Raw genomic sequence first — 18,825 nt, forward strand, 5'->3', positions numbered from 1 at the left:
AATGTTGCTGCTAACACTATTCCCTGTGCACTTAGTGTTACTGCACATGTGATGTTGGCTGTGTAAACCGGATGCACCCGGGATATAGACGTCCATGAATCTGATTATGCGAACATGATTACCTTGATACCAACGGGCGGACATCTTGGATGCAGTCTCCAGCTGTTATTGTACCTCAGTGGTCTCCTCCGACATACCATTAGCATGGAGCTCCTCAAACTGGCAGCTCTCTGCCAACCTAAACGAAGATGTCAAAGAGACGCGCATCGTTTTAGTCACCCTATGCCAGGGCAACGGGGCCCTCAACACTTCTACAGAGGTGAGCCCCAGGGCCAAGAATGTGACCCGGGTGGTCTACAGTGCCACCTGCGGTTCAAAGAAGGCAGAGCCGGTGGTAGTGGACAGTGCAGACAACGTGGGAGTGGTTGTGAGCTCTACATCCCAGGGCCGGTTTCCCAAAAGCATCTTAAGTCAAAGTCCATCATTATTACCACAGGATCCTATTGTAGTTAGTACTACATCCACCTATGTCTCTGTCACCAACACTACAGCTGTACCTGTAGTTAGTACTACATCCACCCAGGTTTCTGTCACCAACACTACAGCTGTACCTGTAGTTAGTACTACATCCACCCAGGTCTATGTCACCAACACTACAGCTGTACCTGTAGTTAGTACTACATCCACCCAGGTCTCTGTCACCAACACTACAGCTGTACCTGTAGTTAGTGCTACATCCACCCAGGACTCTGTCACCAACAATACAGATGTAGGTGTAGTTAGTACTACATCCACCCAGGTCTCTGTCACCAACACTACAGCTGTACCTGTAGTTAGTACTACATCCACCCAGGTCTCTGTCACCAACACTACAGCTGTACCTGTAGTTAGTGCTACATCCACCCAGGTCTCTGTCACCAACACTACAGCTGTACCTGTAGTTAGTACTACATCCACCCAGGTCTCTGTCACCAACACTACAGCTGTACCTGTAGTTAGTACTACATCCACCCAGGTCTCTGTCACCAACACTACATCTCTACCTGTAGTTAGTACTATGACCACGAGAGGGCCACCTTTGACTCTGTGCCTGTATCTAATGGTCTGTGTGATGTTTTCTCTCCTCCTGTGGAATAGAGTAGAGCTGTAGAGTTGTATAATAGTTCATGTAGGTAGATGTCATGTGGAACAGTGGAAACAGTGCAGAGAGAGTTGTGTCATAAGATGTAACCAGTATGTATATGTTATGTTGTACTGAAAGACAGGGTGGAAATATGAACTTTTTGTCATAAAACGTGTGGAGGCTTTTTCTTTTTCTATTCTATTAAATCTGTCAAACTGAAACTATGAAGATTTTGTCAGAATTACTGCTTTTGGTGAAATTCACCCCTAAACCAAGTTGACCGCCAGAGTTTCATTCTGAATATCATTTATCCTAAATCTCACAGAAAGCATAGATAGAAAAAAAAAAACTATATGGTCATCGGTGGTACAGATCTGGGATCAGCAACCCCACCCCTCTCCCACTTGATCCTAACCTTAACCATTTGTGGTGGAAATGCAAAACTGACCCCAAGATCAGATTTGAGGGACAACTCCCCCCTACACCACCAGTCACAGAGTGAGAGCCATAATGTGCTTTCCATTTGAAGGCTGGGGGTGCTGTAAACTCAGTCAGGATATATGTAGTGTATATGTCAATTAACAGGATCCCAATTTAGTTTAACACATCACAAATTGTGACCCTGTGAATTCACACATACATCATATATGAGTCACACATACATCACATATAGAGTCATATCATGGAGTATATTATCACTTCAGTTTGATGGGCTTGGATTTCTGAACTTTAAATATGATTAATCATTAGTTATTCTAGAGACATGAGGGGAGCAATATCTGTAGGTGGAATGTATATGGAGGATGCAATTAAGCTTGGAATGTACTGAGTGCAGGGAAAACAATCACATCAAGTTGGCAGGCACTGATAAGGGTGGAGAGCTGTGGATTTGTGAGGAAGGGGGTTGAGGTCAGGTCAGATCACCTTAAGGCAGAAGGAACAGTTTATTGCCCGTATCACTTAACTTCCTGCCTAGCAATAAAGATGTGAAGTTAGAGAGAAGGAGGAGACTCCAACCAAATTGGGGTATGTATATTACCACTGGTGGAAATATGTCTTTGTCTGTTCAGCTGTTCCATCCTTTGGGGTGAATAAAGTTGGTCGAAGCTTTCATAGAGTCCGTTGAGTTCTTACTCTGATATTTAGAACCTAACAAGTTTAATCATAATATCACATAATGAGCACTATGGGAAACATGTTTAGATTACAAACTAAGGCTGGTGGAAGCGTGGTGTTGATTTGACAGTTTCCCCTCCACTGTGGTTGTCTGTTAAAAACATAGTGTCACTACAGTGAGTCACACAGATGCAGGACAGTGCAGGGAGAAGACACAGCTACAGACGTACAATAGAGTTGAGGTTAGAAGTAGAAGTTATTGTATTTGACCACGTGTGTGTTAAGATGTCAGAGGGAGTCTATGAAAACGATGAGCCTGATGCAATGAAGAACACAGACATTGATGGCCAATTATATGCCAACGTAAGAGCCTTCAAGCCCAGTACAAGAGATGGAGTTGTTGCTTCAGGTAAGATTGCACACACACACACACACACACACACACACACACACACACACACACACACACACACACACACACACACACACACACACACACACACACACACACACACACACACAGAGCATGTCTCATATATGTCGACAGATTCTGATAACTCAGAGAAGAGATCCTTCCTAGTTGCTGCAGTATGTTCATAGACAGTATACCAAGCCCACCCACTGGGGAGCCAGGCTCAGCCACAAGAGGGTTTTATTACAGACAGAAATACTTATGGTAGAGAAATTAACATTCAATTCTCTGGCAACAGCTCTGGTGGACATTCCTGAATTTAGCATGCCAATTGCATGCTCTCTCAAAACTAACTTTTACCGCCCCCAGCATGAGGTGCACCTGTGTAATGATCATGCTATTTAATCAAATTCTTGATTTGCCACACCTGAAAGGTGGATGGATTATCTTGGCAATGCTGACTAACAGGGATGTAAACAAAATTTGACAGAAATAAGCGTTTTGTGCGTATGGAACATTTATGGGATTTTTTTATTTAACCTCATGAAACATGGGACCAACACTTTACATGTTTTACATTTATATTTATGTTCAGTGTAGATATAGTTCTTATCATTCAGCTTCAGTAGTCCTTATTAGTTGTCTTAAAAAACTCTGCAGAAAGACACCAGCTACAGACCAGATACAACAACCTGACTAAAGAGAGAGACCAGCTAGAGATCAGATACAACAACCTGACTAAAGAGTGATCAGCTACAGACCAGATACAACAACCTGACTAAAGAGAGACCAGCTACAGACCAGATACAACAACCTGACTAAAGAGAGAGACCAGCTAGAGATCAGATACAACAACCTGACTAAAGAGAAAGACCAGATACAGACTGAGAGAGACTTTATTAGCGGCTTACCAATCTCACTAAGTAAACCTACAGTAATACATTTATCTCATGCACTCTGTATCAAATCAAATCAAATCAAATTTATTTATATAGCTCTTCGTACATCAGCTGATATCTCAAAGTGCTCTACAGAAACCCAGCCTAAAACCTCAAACAGCAAGCAATGCAGGTGTAGAAGCACGGTGGCTAGGAAAAACTCCGTAGAAAGGCCAAAACCTAGGAAGAAACCTAGAGAGGAACCAGGCTATGTGGGGTGGCCAGTCCTCTTCTGGCTGTCCCGGGTGGAGATTATAACAGAACATGGCCAAGATGTTCAAATGTTCATAAATGACCAGCATGGTCCAATAATAATAAGGCAGAACAGTTGAAACTGGAGCAGCAGCACGGCCAGGTGGACTGGGGACAGCAAGGAGTCATCATGTCAGGTAGTCCTGAGGCATGGTCCTAAATTCACACAGGACACCGAATAGGACAGGAGAAGTACTCCAGATACAACAAACTGACCCTAGCCCCCGATACATAAACTACTGCAGCATAAATACTGGAGGCTGAGACAGGAGGGGTCAGGAGACACTGTGGCCCCATCTGAGGACACCCCCGGACAGGGCCAAACAGGAAGGATATAGTGTGTCTTTATTCTTTCGTTAAATGTTCATCATGATAAGTTGATGGAAATGTATGTTAATCATATTGTAGAACAAACGAGTCCTAAAGGCTAGCAGAAGTTTGAGTCCAGTTAGTACTTCCTGTCTACTGGGACTAAAACCTTGATGGAGAGCAGAGAGGAGAGAGGAGCAGACCTGGTGATCATAAACAGTGATAAGGAACAAGAAAGAAAGAAAGAAAGAGAGAGAGAGAGAGAGAGAGAGATAGAGTTCATCACTGATTGTCATTCATGATTGGTATCATTGATTGGACAGTCTAATTGGTTTATGCAGAGCTAATATGGTAGTTCTATATCTGTTGTATTTCGGTTATGCTATTCATTGAGACAAGCATAAGCTTCAATTAGCTTTGATTCACAGAACATTTGTCAAACGAGGATGGCTGAAAGTCTTTCTACAATATCCCTACCTCCACCAGAGCAGCTCTTGCCTCATGTGTTTAAACCAACAATCCCATGGGACACATGGAAGTTGTAGTTTGAGACGTACACTACTGTTCAAAAGTTTGGGGTCACTTAGAAATGTCCATGTTTTTAAAAGAAAAGCAAATGTTTTGTCCATTAAAATAACATCAAATTTATCAGAAATGCCATCTAGATATTGTTAATGTTGTAAATAACTATTGTAGCTGGAAACGGCAGATTTTTTTATGGAATATCTACGTAGGAGTACAGAGGCCCATTATCAGCAAACATCACTCCTGTGTTCCAATGACACGTTGTGTTAGCTAATCCAAGTTTATAATTTTAAAGGGCTAATTGATCATTACAAAACCCTTTCGCAATTATGCTAGCACAGCTGAAAACTGTTGTCCTGATTAAAGAAACAATAAAACATGCCTTCTTTAGTCTAGTTGAGTATCTGGAGCATCAGCAGTTGTGGGTTTGATTACAGGCTCAAAATGTCCAGAAACAAATACTTTCTTCTGAAACGAGTCAGTCTATTCTTGTGCTGAGAAATGAAGGCTATTCCATGCGAGAAATTGCCAAAAAACTGAAGATCTCTTACAATGCTGTGTACTACTCCCTTCACAGAACAGCGCAAACTGGCACTAACCAGAATAGAAAGAGGAGTGGGAGGCCCCGGTGCACAACTGAGCAAGAGGACAAGTACATTAGAGTGTCTAGTTTGAGAAACAGATGCATCACAAGTCCTCAACTGGCAGCTTCATTAAACAGTACCTGCAAAACACCACAGTGAAGAGGCGACTCCGGGATGCTGGCATTGTAAAAAACAATGACATTTCTAAGTGACCCCAAACTTTTGAATGGTAGTGTACATGCTAGCTACCGGACTCGATGTGGTTAGCCGTGAGAGGAAAAGGGCCATTCTTTTTCACTGTTTTGGCGCCGAGGGCCTTCGCAATTTCCAAATGCTCGGGGAAGCAAACACATAAACTCAGCAAAAAAAGAAATGTCTCTTTTTCAGGACCCTGTCTTTCAAAGATAATTTGTAAAAATCCAAATAACTTCACAGATCTTCATTGTAAAGGGTTTAAATACTGCTTCCCATGCTTGTTCAAAGAACCATAAACAATTAATGAACATGCACCTTGTGGAATAGTCGTTAAGACACAGCTTAACGACCACAGCTTACAGACGGTAGGCAATTAAGGTCACAGTTATGAAAACTTAGGACACTTAAGAGGCCTTTCTACTGACTCTGAAAAACACCAAAAGAAAGATGCCCAGGGTCCCTGCTCATCTGCGTGAATGTGCCTTAGGCATGCTGCAAGGAGGCATGATGACTGCAGATGTGGCCAGGGCAATAAATTGCTATGTCCGTACTGTAAGACGCCTAAGACAGAGCTACAGGGAGACAGCACGGATAGCTGATCATCCTCGCAGTGGCAGACCACGCGTAACAACACCTGCACAGGATCGGTACATCTGAACATCACACCTGTGGGACAAGTACAGGATGGCAGCAACAACTGCCTGAGTTACACCAGGAATGCACAATTCCTCCATTAGGGCTCAGACTGTCCGCAATAGGCTGGGAGAGGCTGGACTGAGGGCTTGTAGGCCTGTTGTAAGGCAGGTTCTCACCAGACATTACTGGCAACAACATCGCCTATGGGCACAACCCCACCGTTGTGGGACCAGACATGACTGGCAAAAAGTGCTCTTTACTGACGAGTCGCGGTTTTGTCTCACCAGGTGTGATGGCCAGATTCGCATTTATTGTCGAAGGAATGAGCGTTACACCGAGGCCTGTACTCTGGAGCGGGATCGATTTGGAGGTGGAGAGTCCGTCATGGTCTGGGGCGGTGTGTCACAGCATCATTGGACTTAGCTTGTCGTCATTGCAGGCAATCTCAACGCTGTGCTTTACAGGGAAGACATCCTCCTCCCTCATGTGGTACCCTTCCTGCAGGCTCATCCTGTCATGACCCTCCAGCATAACATAGCCACCAGCCATACTGCTCATTCTGTACATGATTTCCTGCAAGACAGGAATGTCAGTGTTCTGCCATTTCCAGCGAAGAGCCCGTATCTCAATCGCATTGAACACGTCTGGGACCTGTTGGATCAGAGGGTGAGGGCTAGGGCCATTACCCCCGGGAACTTGCAGGTGCCTTGGTGCAAGAGTGTGGTAACATCTCACAGCAAGTACTGGCAAATCTGGTGCAGTTCACGAGGACGAGATGCACTGCAGTAGTTAGTGCAGCTGGTGGCCACACCAGATACTGACTGTTTTGATTTTGATTGTGACCCCCACCCCCCCTTTTTTCAGGGAAACATTCAATTTCTGTTAGTCACATGTCTGTGGATCTTGTTCAGTTTATGTCTCAGTTGTTGAATCTTGTTATGTTCATATAAATATTTACACATGTTAAGTTTGCTGAAAATAAAAGCAGTTGACAGTGAGAGGACATTTCTTTTTTTGCTGAGTTTATGATACACCTTTTAAACTTTTGCATGGACATTTCGCGAAGAAACAGAGTGGGCTTCTGAAGAGGATACAGTTTTGGCAGCGTGCACAGCGAGTGGGTGAGTCAGTGACACAGTACGTCACAGAGAGTGGGTGAGTCAGTGAAATGGTACGTCACAGAGAGTGGGTGAGTCAGTGAAAAGGTACGTCACAGAGAGTGGGTGAGTCAGTGACACAGTACGTCACAGAGAGTGGGTGAGTCAGTGAAATAGTACGTCACAGAGAGTGGGTGAGTCAGTGAAATGGTACGTCACAGAGAGTGGGTGAGTCAGTGACAAAGTACGTCACAGAGAGTGGGTGAGTCAGTGACACAGTACGTCACAGAGAGTGGGTGAGTCAGTGACACAGTACGTCACAGAGAGTGGGTGAGTCAGTGAAACAGTGCGTCAGTGATCATAAAGGACTAGCAGTCATGTCAGTGTGGTTATTTTAGAGATTAAATGATCAGGGACCAGTTAATTGAAAGAACCTCCTCACTCAGATCCCTTTCCACATCACACGGCAGGGCACTAATATCTTAGGTCTATACATGTTCACCAGCCTGGGGTTCTCTCTGTTGGACAACATTGGCTCAACAATCCTGCACGTCACCTCCACGTTGCAAGAGCAATGGCCCACCCTCTTCAACGGCGTATTTGCCATGACAGCGTTCACACATAAGCCCCTCCTGGACCCTACGATGACTCCTGTCATTCCAGTCATGGAAGTCGTCTATCTTGTCCCAGAACCGACATCTGCTTCGCATCCTGCCTCATTTCTGGGAATGGTGGGTTACAACATGCTCTTTCTGCCCCAGTATTCAGCCATCACTTCCCTTCTGCATCAGCTGTTGAAGAAGGAGGTGTACTTGGCCTGGACACCCACTTTAACCTCACCAGCCCAACTCTGGTCACCTGTGACGCATCACTCACAGCAGTGGGAGTGGTCCTCTCTCAAATTCAGGACCTTGTGGTCAGTTGTCATGGTCACAGTCTCTCAGATTGTGTGACTGGTAATGATGTCACTGGATGAGTTCCAGACATTTCTCAGTAACGGGTTTTATAAAAAAGGTTGTGGCAGATTCATGCATCATAATTTCTATAGAATGAACTATAAAATCTGAATAATTTTCTGGTATTTTCCCCACACTAATGTTTGAGTCCCTCTTGAATGTATCACTAGCCACTTTAAACAATGCTACCTTATATAATGTTTTCATACCCTACATTAATCATCTCAGATGTATATGCTGTACTCTATACCATCTACTGCATCTTGCCAACTTGATGTAATGTGTGTTTTTATAAATGTTTATGTACATATTCGTATTCATTGCTTTACACTTGTGTTTATATGGTAGTTGTTGTGAAATTGTTAGGTTATATTACTTGTTAGATATTATTGCATGGTCGGAACTAGAAGCACAAGCATTTCGCTACACTCGCATTAACATCTGCTAACCATGTGTATTTGACAAATACATTTGATTGGATTTTGATTTGAAGGTGTGACACAGTCATCATCAGGCTGAGTTTAGCGTAAACCTCAACCAACACAAACAACCTGACAAAGATACGATAATTCAGTTTCCCAGATGTAACTATGCAGGTGTCATCATTACTGTATAAGGTATTAATTATCATTTGCATCTATTAAATATATTTTGTTTTATAGTAGTGTCAAAGCAACCTAGGTATAGACAGTAGATACTATAAGAGTAAGCCTGTGGATAGACAGTAGATGATATGACAGTTAACCTGTGGATGGACAGTAGATGTTATGACAGTTAACCTGAGGATAGACAGTAGATGTTTTGACAGTTAACCTGTGGATAGACAGTAGATGTTTTGACAGTTAACCTGTGGATAGACAGTAGATGTTATGACAGTTAACCTGTGGATGGACAGTAGATGTTATGACAGTTAACCTGTGGATAGACAGTAGATGTTTTGACAGTTAACCTGTGGATGGACAGTAGATGTTATGACAGTTAACCTGAGGATAGACAGTAGATGTTATGACAGTTAACCTGTGGATAGACAGTAGATGTTATGACAGTTAACCTGTGGATGGACAGTAGATGTTATGACAGTTAACCTGAGGATAGACAGTAGATGTTATGACAGTTAACCTGTGGATAGACAGTAGATGTTATGACAGTTAACCTGTGGATAGACAGTAGATGATATGACAGTTAACCTGTGGATAGACAGTAGATGTTATGACAGTTAACCTGTGGATAGACAGTAGTTTTTTTGACAGTTCATTGCCACCCTATGACCTCTGTTGTCTCTGCTAGTTGACATGATGGCTGCTGAAAGCTTCCTTCATTACCAAGTCCCGCCCTCTCTCTCCTTCAACCCCACTCATGACATTGGACACATTCCAGTTTGATTACATTGAAGTCGCCTGCCAGATCTCACAATGCCTGGATTGGTGTTTAACACATCAGATGATCACATCATGTTGTACAGTAACCTTATTTGTTGACGCGTGCAACTCAACTGCAATATAGTTGGCCTGGAACAAGATAGCTCGTTCCTCATTGTGGTTGATAGATTGAGTTCTGACCTCACAGATACAGGAAGCTACTAACACTGCTACTGCTCTCCCTCCCTCCCTCCGATCTCACTCTGACAGCCACAGTTTCCTCTTCTCTCTCTGGTTAGCCAGCCTACTTGTAACTCTTTAAGCTCAAGTGTTTTTCAAATCCATGAGTAAGTGTTACTTCTCTGTAAAATTCTGTCTAATGATTCATTTGAAAGTCAACAATAGGTTTGGCTATATGTCCTACCTGCATGTACAGTGGCTTGCAAACGTTTTCACCCCCCTTGGTATTTTAGCTATTTTTATTGCCTTACAACCTGAAATTAAAATAGATTTTTTGGGGGGTTGTATCATTTGATTTACACAACATGCCTACCATTTTGAAGATGCAAAATATTTTTTTATTGTAAAACAAACAAGAAATAAGACAACAAACAGAAAACTTGAGCATGCATAACTATTCACCCCCCAAAGTCAATACTTTGTAGAGCCACCTTTTGCAGCAATTACAGCTGCAAGTGTTTTGGGGTATGTCTCTATAAGCTTGGCATATCTAGCCACTGGGATTTTGGCCCATTCTTCAAGGCAAAACTGCTCCAGCTCCTTCAAGTTGGATGGATTCCCCTGGTGTACAGCAATCTTTAAGTCATACCACAGATTCTCAATTGGATTGAGGTCTGGGCTTTGACTAGGCCATTCCAAGACAGTTAAACATTTCCACTTAAACCACTCGACTGTTGCTTTAGCAGTATGCTTAGGGTCAATGTCCTGCTGGAAGGTGAACCTCTGTCCCAGTCTCAAATCTCTGGAAGACTGAAACAGGTTTCCCTCATGAATTTCCCTGCATTTAGCACCATCCATAATTCATTCAATTCTGACAAGTTTCCCAGTCCCTTCCAAAGAAAAACATCCCCACAACATGATGCTGCCACCACTATGCTTCTCGGGGTGATGAGAGGTGTTGGGTTTGTGCCAGACATAGCGTTTTCCTTGATGGCCAAAAAGCTCAATTTTTGTCTCATCTGACCAGAGTATCTTCTCCATATGTTTGGGAGTCTCCCACATACCTTTGGCGAACACCAAACGTGTTTGTTTATTTTTTTCTTTAAGCATTTTTTTCTGGCCACTCTTCCATAAAGCCCAGCTCTGTGGAGTGTACGGCTTCTAGTGGTCCTATGGATGGATACAAAATTCTCCACTGTGGAGCTTTGCGGCTCCTTCAGGGTTATCTTTGGTCTCTTTGTTGCCTCTTTGATTAATTCCGTCCTTGCCTGGTCCATGAGTTTTGGTGGGTGGCCCTCTCTTGGCAGGTTTGTTGTGGTGCCATATTCTTTAATTTTTTAAATAATGGATGTAATGGTGCTCCGTGGGATGTTCAGAATTTCGGATATAGTTTTATTTTTTTATTATTATTATTATTTATTTTATTTATTTTTTCTCCCCAATTTCGTGGTGTCCAATTGTTGTAGTAGCTACTATCTTGTCTCATCGCTACAACTCCCGTACGGGCTTCGGTATAGACGAAGGTTGAAAGTCATGCGTCCTCCGATACACAACCCAACCTAGCCGCACTGCCTCTTAACACAGCGCGCATCCAACCCGGAAGCCAGCCGCACCAATATTTTGGAGGAAACACTGTGCACCTGGCAACACTGCGCACCTGGCCCGCCACAGGAGTTGCTGGTGCGTAATGAGACAAGGACATCCCTACCGACCAAACAATAGAGATGCTTCATACTTTGGGATCATATGGGGCGAATCCTATCTTCCACTTAAGTCAAATTTAGACATTGTCCTTCAATGATGTCAATTTGGAGACAAAATAAAACTGAAGTGATACTTCAGGATTTTGGCCCTTTATCTACTTCCCCAGAGACAGACGAGCTTGTAGATGACATTTTTATGACTGTATCCCGTATGAAGGAAGTTAGCGGTAGTTTTGCAATGACTGGAGGTGAATGGCATGCTAGCAAATACCGAGGAAATCAGCTCCTATTGATTTTAATTTTGGGAATCTGTTCCCAAGTATAATAGAGAGACACACTAACGTAAGAAAGGTTTGAAATTATTACGTTTTAGTCACATTTTATATTTATTTGGGCTTTTGTAGTCAATTTGCAAATTATGTTCCTGCCCCTGATCATTCGCTCAAGACAAAACCTTGGAATCTACCAGATGAGCCCTGCACCAGATGGTTCATGTTCGATTGTGTCTCATTGATGACGCTATGTACAGTACCTGTGTCCACAGAGCCTGATAACTCAGGGAAGAGATCCTCCAGAGTTGCTGCAGTGTGTCTGGGGCTGCTGTGTGTTCTACTTGCTGGGATCATAGGCCTGTCTGTCTACTGTAAGTCTGAAGTTATAATTCCTACAATTCACCAGCAGTTCTGTGACTATCTCTTTTAATTATAAACATTGTTGTTGTTGTAACAGATTATGGGGTTTATAAGAGTTTCTTAGCCTATAAAACCAACTCATCTGCAGAGAGAGACCAGCTACAGACCAGCTACAACAACCTGACTACTGAGAGAGGCCAGCTACAGACCAGCTACAACAACCTGACTACTGAGAGAGACCAGCTACAGACCAGTTACAACAACCTGACTAAACAGATAGAACAGCTACAGACTGAGAGAGATTTTCTTAGGGGGTGGCTTACCAATTGCAGTGAGTAAACCTACAGTAATAAATTATAATTAATCCCACAAACATGATCATGAGTCTGTATTCTTATATTAAGTGTACATTGTGATAATTTGAAGGAAATTCATGTCAATCATCTTGTAGAACAAACCTGTCCTGCTGGCTGGCAGAAGTTTGAATCCAGTTGGTACTTCCTGTCTACTGAGACTAAAACCTGGAAGGAGAGCAGAGAGGATTGTCTGGAGAGAGGAGCAGACCTGGTGATCATAAACAGTGATAAGGAACAGGTGAGTGAGTGAGTGAGTGAGTGAGTGAGTGAGTGAGTGAATGAGTGAGTGAGTGAGTGAGTGAGTGAGTGAGTGAGTGAGTGAGTGAGTGAGTGAGTGAGTGAGTGAGTGAGAGAGTGAGTGAGTGAGAGAGAGGGGGGAGCTCTGGGTGTGCATGCGGTAAATATGACCAAACATAAATATTTATCTTTCTCAACAACAGGAGTTTCTCTTCAACCTCAACAAGGGACTCTGGATTGGTCTGACTGACTCTGTTACTGAGGGGACCTGGAAATTGGTGGACGGCACCCCACTGACCACCCCAAAGTAATATATTACTGCTCTAATAACAGTGTAAGGAGTAGGACTGATTCTCTGTGTTGTTCATACTCTAGGTTCTCCACACTCAACTGATAGACCAACACTGACCACAGAGTGAGAGATGATAACTACTCTGACAATAAGGCTCACATTTTCAGTTCGTTCAACCTTTATCTATGCAGGTTATTGTCATTAATGGCAGCAGTCAACAAAGTTGAATTTAAACTGAAACATTTCTGTACATTATTTAGGATTGTGATGTTATAACCATGATATCTGACTGCTATTAACCCTGTAGGTACTGATATTAACCATGATATCTGACTGTTATTAACCCTGTAGGTACTGGTATTAACCATGATATCTGACTGTTTTTAACCCTGTAGGTGCTGGTATTAACCATGATATCTGACTGTTGTTAACCCTGTAGGTGCTGGTATTAACCATGATATCTGACTGTTGGTAACCCTGTAGGTACTGTTTTTAACCCTGTAGGTACTGGTATTAACCATGATATCTGACTGTTTTTAACCCTGTAGGTCCTGGTATTAACCATGATATCTGACTGTTGTTAACCCTGTAGGTACTGGTATTAACCATGATATCTGACAGTTTTTAACCCTGTAGGTAATGTTATTAACCATGATATCTGACTGTTTTTAACCCTGTAGGTTCTTGTATTAACCATGATATCTGACTGTTGTTAACCCTGTAGGTACTGGTATTAACCATGATATCTGACAGTTTTTAACCCTGTAGGTAATGTTATTAACCATGATATCTGACTGTTTTTAACCCTGTAGTAGGTTCTTGTATTAACCATGATATCTGACTGTTTTTAACCCTGTAGGTACTGGTCTCCAAATCAGCCTGATAATGGTGGTGGCAAACCAGAATATGGTGAGGAGGACTGTGTTCAGATACAAAAAGATCACAGTCCTCGAAAGTCATGGAATGACCTATCATGTAGCAGCAAACTCAACTGGGTCTGTGAGAAAGTGCTTTAACATCACCATGACAACATACTGTAACACATACAGTAGCCTACAGTACACACAACTTCTTCCTTCATTCTCTCTCTCTCTCTCTCTCTCACACACACACACACTCCCGTCACAAAACCTCATTCACACACACGCACTAACACTTGCATGCACGTACACAAACGCATACACACACACACACTCCTATTGTTGTATTTGTTTGTAGTATCATATGAATAAAAGTCCTACTTATTTCCTGTTTGTAACTTACTGTGTACCAGTAGTTATGTTTCACACATCATCAGGTTCAACATGAATTCAGTACATTTGACTTTGTGCATTCACATAACTTCCAATTCAAATATATTCTGCAGATATTTACATGCTCCAATTTAGGCCTGGTGATGACATTCTCAACAGTACCAAACCACCATTACATACACTGTATAGGAAGGAGTTGACTGTATCACCAATCAATGAGTGTAGTAGAGATATCAAACAATGTTACTTAATAATATTTAACAGTCAGTCTTTGTTGTCAAGTTACATATGAGCACAATATCAAATGCTCATATTTGACTGTTGTTCTCCTATATGGGTCCCAAAAGAGGGAAGGGAAGTGGACATTTTCAGTGGTTCAACCAGCTGTCACTCATAAACTCCTCAACCAATCAGGTTGATCCTCACTAGTTAAAACTACCCACCCTCAATATCCACTTGTAGCAGTTTATAGTGTCAAATCTATTGTCTGGACATTATAATGACCCATGTTTGTAGTTCTGGACCTCCTGAACATGTTGATGTATATTTGGGAGTAAACAGAGGGTCCAAATCAGCAGAAAGGTGAACGGAAGGAGGAGTTCTGGAAACTCCCTGAATTATCTTGGGGCTGTTACATATGATATTTAATATATGTTAACATCTAGTCTTTGTTCTCCACTTCCCCTCTATGATCTATATCTTCCTGGTATGATAATGTCCTGTCCATCATCACAAATAGAAAGTCCCATTGCCTGGACAGGAGGACTGTGTTGAGATATACTCTGGACAAGATGACCATGTAGAGACATGGAATGATTTAAATTGTTCTGCAGAAAATGTTTTACCAATAATCACTGTAACAATCTCACACAAGCACAGACACAGTATGCAAACTTGTTCTATTTTTGTATTAGCATAGCCACAACTAACCGTGCCATTTTGTTGATACTTCCCTAGAGTTAACACCTACAGCAGTCACACAGACAGAGACACACAGATGACTCAGAGACAGAGATATCACTAGAAGCAGAGACTTAATGTATAGAGATCTTGCAGTTGAAGTACGACGCCTCCTGGTGGCCATGTTGGAAGACCACCACATGAATTCTAGAAGCAGAGACTTAATGTATAGTAGACCTACATAGAAAGAAAGACCCACGTATTGTTAAAGATGTCAAAGGTCATCTATGCTGAACCAGATAGGAACAAGAAGGTCAAGTTTGACAGAGGTGAGATGGAGGAGAGGATTGTGGATGTCTACGTCAGTGCAGACACCCTGAGAGACGGTGAGACCAGCACCAAGAGAGAAGAGACAGCAGACTCTGCTCCTAATAATGGACCAGGAGACCAGCACTCAGGTAACACACACACACACACACACACACACACACACACACACACACACACACACACACACACACACACACACACACACACACACACACACACACGATACTTATATTGTATGTGTCCACAGAGCCTGATAGCTCAGGGATGAAACCCTTCCTAGTTGTTGCATTGTGTCTGGGGCTGCTGTGGGTGTGTTCTACTGGCTGGGATCATAGTAAACTTACAGTAGACCCTATGTTGTCACTGACACTTAAGTAGCCTACTTAATCATACTTAATCATCAATGGTGTGGTAGTTCCATGTTTTGATGAACTTTTCCTTTATACAGATGGAGTCATTGGTCATCATGACTCAACAGAGAGAGACCAGCTACAGGACAGTTACAACATCCTGACTAAAGAGAGAGACCAGCTTCAGACCAGTTACAACATCCTGACTAAAGAGAGAGACCAGCTTCAGACCAGTTACAACATCCTGACTAAAGAGAGAGACCAGCTTCAGACCAGTTACAACATCCTGACTAAAGAGAGAGACCAGCTTCAGACCAGTTACAACATCCTGACTAAAGAGAGAGACCAGCTTCAGACCAGTTACAACACCCTGACTAAAGAGAGTGACCAGCTTCAGCCAAGTTACAACACCCGGACTAGAGAGAGAGACCAGTTACAGACCAGATACAACAACCTGACTAAAGAGAGAGACCAGCTACAGACCAAACTTTGACTACATTTTGTACTTCCTCTCTACTAAGAAGAAAACCTGGGAGGAGAGAGAAGCAGTCCTGGTGATCATAAACAGCAGAGAGGAACAGGTGAGAAAGAGAGAGAGAGGCAACATAACCAACAAAAACAAGTCACAACGCAGCTCTTTCGCACGCTGGGTATGTACATAGTCAATGGTAGGCTTCGAGGGGACTCCTATGGTAGGTACACCTATAGCTCATCTCTTGGCAGTACTACTGTAGACTACTTTATCACTGACCTCAACCCAGCATTGAGGACAGTGAGTCTCTCAGAGCGTTCAGTCAGCCCACTCACACCCCTATCAGACCACAGCAAAATCACAGTCTACTTGAACAGAGCAATACTCAATCATGAGACATCAAAGCCAAATGAACTGAGTAACATTAAGAAATGCTATAGATGGAAGGAATGCAGTTTGGAAATCTACCAAAAAACAATTAGGCAACAACAAATTCAATCCCTTTTAGACAATTTCCTGGGTAAAACGTTCCACTGTAATAGTGAAGGTGTAAACTTGGCAGTAGAAAATCTTAACAGTATATTTGACCTCTCAGCTTCCCTATCAAATCTAAAAATCTCAAATAGAAAATCGAATAAAATGAACAACAATGACAAATGGTTTGATGAAGAATGCAAAAACAACAATGATATATTGCATGAATATAAATATATAAACATGAATGTCATTCAATGAGAACTATAGATGTGTATTAGAAACCAGGTAATATTGACAAATGAACATGTAATTGAAAGAGTAAAATAAAAAATGTATTGATGGTCTTGATAATGGTATGATCATCTTACAGAGTATGTCTTTAAAGTGGATAACACATAGGACTGTATATAATTGAGGAGGATGTTTTTACCACATGTTCTGACTGTCTGGTTCTCTGTGTTGTTTAGGTACTGGGGGAAAGGACAGCCTGATGATAGAGTGCAGGAGGGCTGTGTTGAGATTTACTATGGACAAGCTGACCCTGTACAGACATGATGACAATTGTACCAAATATCATAACTGGATCTGTGAGAAAGCGATGTAAAAATAACACTCTCTCTCTCTCTCTCTCTCTCTCTAGGAGTCAGTTAGAAAGGTAATCATACAGTAGATGTTACCATTAGGAGTCAGTTAGAAAGGTAATCATACAGTAGATATTATCATTAGGAGACAGTTAGAAAGGTAATCATACAGTAGATATTACCATTAGGAGTCAGTTAGAAAGGTAATCATACAGTAGATATTACCATTAGGAGTCAGTTAGACGGTCCCCAGTCCGGAGCCTCCAGCGACGATCTGCAGTCCGAAGCCTCCAGCGGTGGTTCCCAGTTCAGAGCCTCCGGCAACAATCCACGGTCAGGTTCCAAAGAAGCATATGGATCAGCGTAGCCCCACGTCCCGAACCGGAGCTCCATCGAGGATAGATGCCCACCCGGACCCTCACCTATAGGTTCAGGTTTGCGGCCGGGAGACCGCACCTTTGGGGGGAAGCTTATACTTAGGCAGCCCCTTTTCCCACCTTCAGTTGGGATCTTGTATTTTAGTACTACATCCACCCAGGTCTCTGTCACCAACACTACAGCTGTACCTGTAGTTCGTACTACATCCACCCAGGTCTCTGTCACCAACACTACAACTGTACCTGTAGTTAGTACTACATCCACCCAGGTCTCTGTCACCAACACTACAGCTGTACCTGTAGTTAGTACTACATCCACCCAGGTCTCCGTCACCAACACTACATCTGTACCTGTAGTTAGTACTACATCCACCCAGGTCTCTGTCACCATCACTACAGCTGTACCTGTAGTTAGTACTACATCCACCCAGGTCTCTGTCACCAACACTACATCTGTACCTGTAGTTAGTACTACATCCACCCAGGTCTCTGTCACCAACACTACAGCTGTACCTGTAGTTAGTACTACATCCACCCAGGTCTCTGTCACCAACACAACAGCTGTACCTGTAGTTAGTACTACATCCTCCCAGGCCTCTGTCACCAACACAACAGCTGTACCTGTAGTTAGTACTACATCCACCCAGGTTTCTGTCACCAACACTACAGTTGTACCTGTAGTTAGTACTACATCCACCCAGGTCTCTGTCACCAACACTACAGCTGTACCTGTAGTTAGTAGTACATCCACCCAGGTCTCTGTCACCAACACTACAGCTGTACCTGTAGTTAGTACTACATCCACCCAGGTCTCTGTCACGAACACCACAGCTGTACCTGTAGTTAGTACTACATCCACCCAGGTCTCTGTCACCAACACTACAGCTGTACCTGTAGTTAGTACTACATCCACCCAGGTCTCTGTCACGAACACCACAGCTGTACCTAGTACTACATCCACCCAGGTCTCTGTCACCAACACTACAGCTGTACCTGTAGTTAGTACTACATCCACCCAGGTCTCTGTCACCAACACTACAGTTGTACCTGTAGTTAGTACTACATCTACCCAGGTCTCTGTCACCAACACTACAGCTGTACCTGTAGTTAGTACTACGTCCACCAGAGGGCCACCTTTGACTCTGTCCCTGTATCTAAGGATCTGTGTGATGCATTCTCTCCTA

At 42.8% G+C, this 18,825-nt stretch overlaps 1 protein-coding gene across 2 annotated transcripts; it reads left to right on the top strand.

The window, feature by feature from the left end:
- Positions 1-2,362: 2,362 nt before the first annotated feature.
- LOC135568560 (C-type lectin domain family 10 member A-like) lies at positions 2,363-14,148 on the top strand. 2 transcript variants are annotated; one of them, XM_065015357.1, is made up of 6 exons: positions 2,363-2,648; positions 11,914-12,027; positions 12,114-12,347; positions 12,468-12,610; positions 12,813-12,943; positions 13,761-13,845. In XM_065015357.1, the coding sequence occupies exons 1-5, from the start codon at positions 2,429-2,431 to the stop codon at positions 12,918-12,920; spliced, it is 819 nt and encodes a 272-aa protein (XP_064871429.1). In that variant the 5' UTR covers positions 2,363-2,428; the 3' UTR covers positions 12,921-12,943; positions 13,761-13,845. The 2 variants fall into 2 exon arrangements, with proteins under 2 accessions (XP_064871429.1, XP_064871428.1); XM_065015356.1 differs by having other exon boundaries at positions 2,373-2,648; positions 12,813-12,916; positions 13,761-14,148.
- The last annotated feature ends 4,677 nt before the right edge of the window (positions 14,149-18,825 follow it).

This window comes from Oncorhynchus nerka, unplaced genomic scaffold, assembly GCF_034236695.1.
Source record: "Oncorhynchus nerka isolate Pitt River unplaced genomic scaffold, Oner_Uvic_2.0 unplaced_scaffold_1483, whole genome shotgun sequence".
NCBI classification, from domain to species: domain Eukaryota; kingdom Metazoa; phylum Chordata; class Actinopteri; order Salmoniformes; family Salmonidae; genus Oncorhynchus; species Oncorhynchus nerka.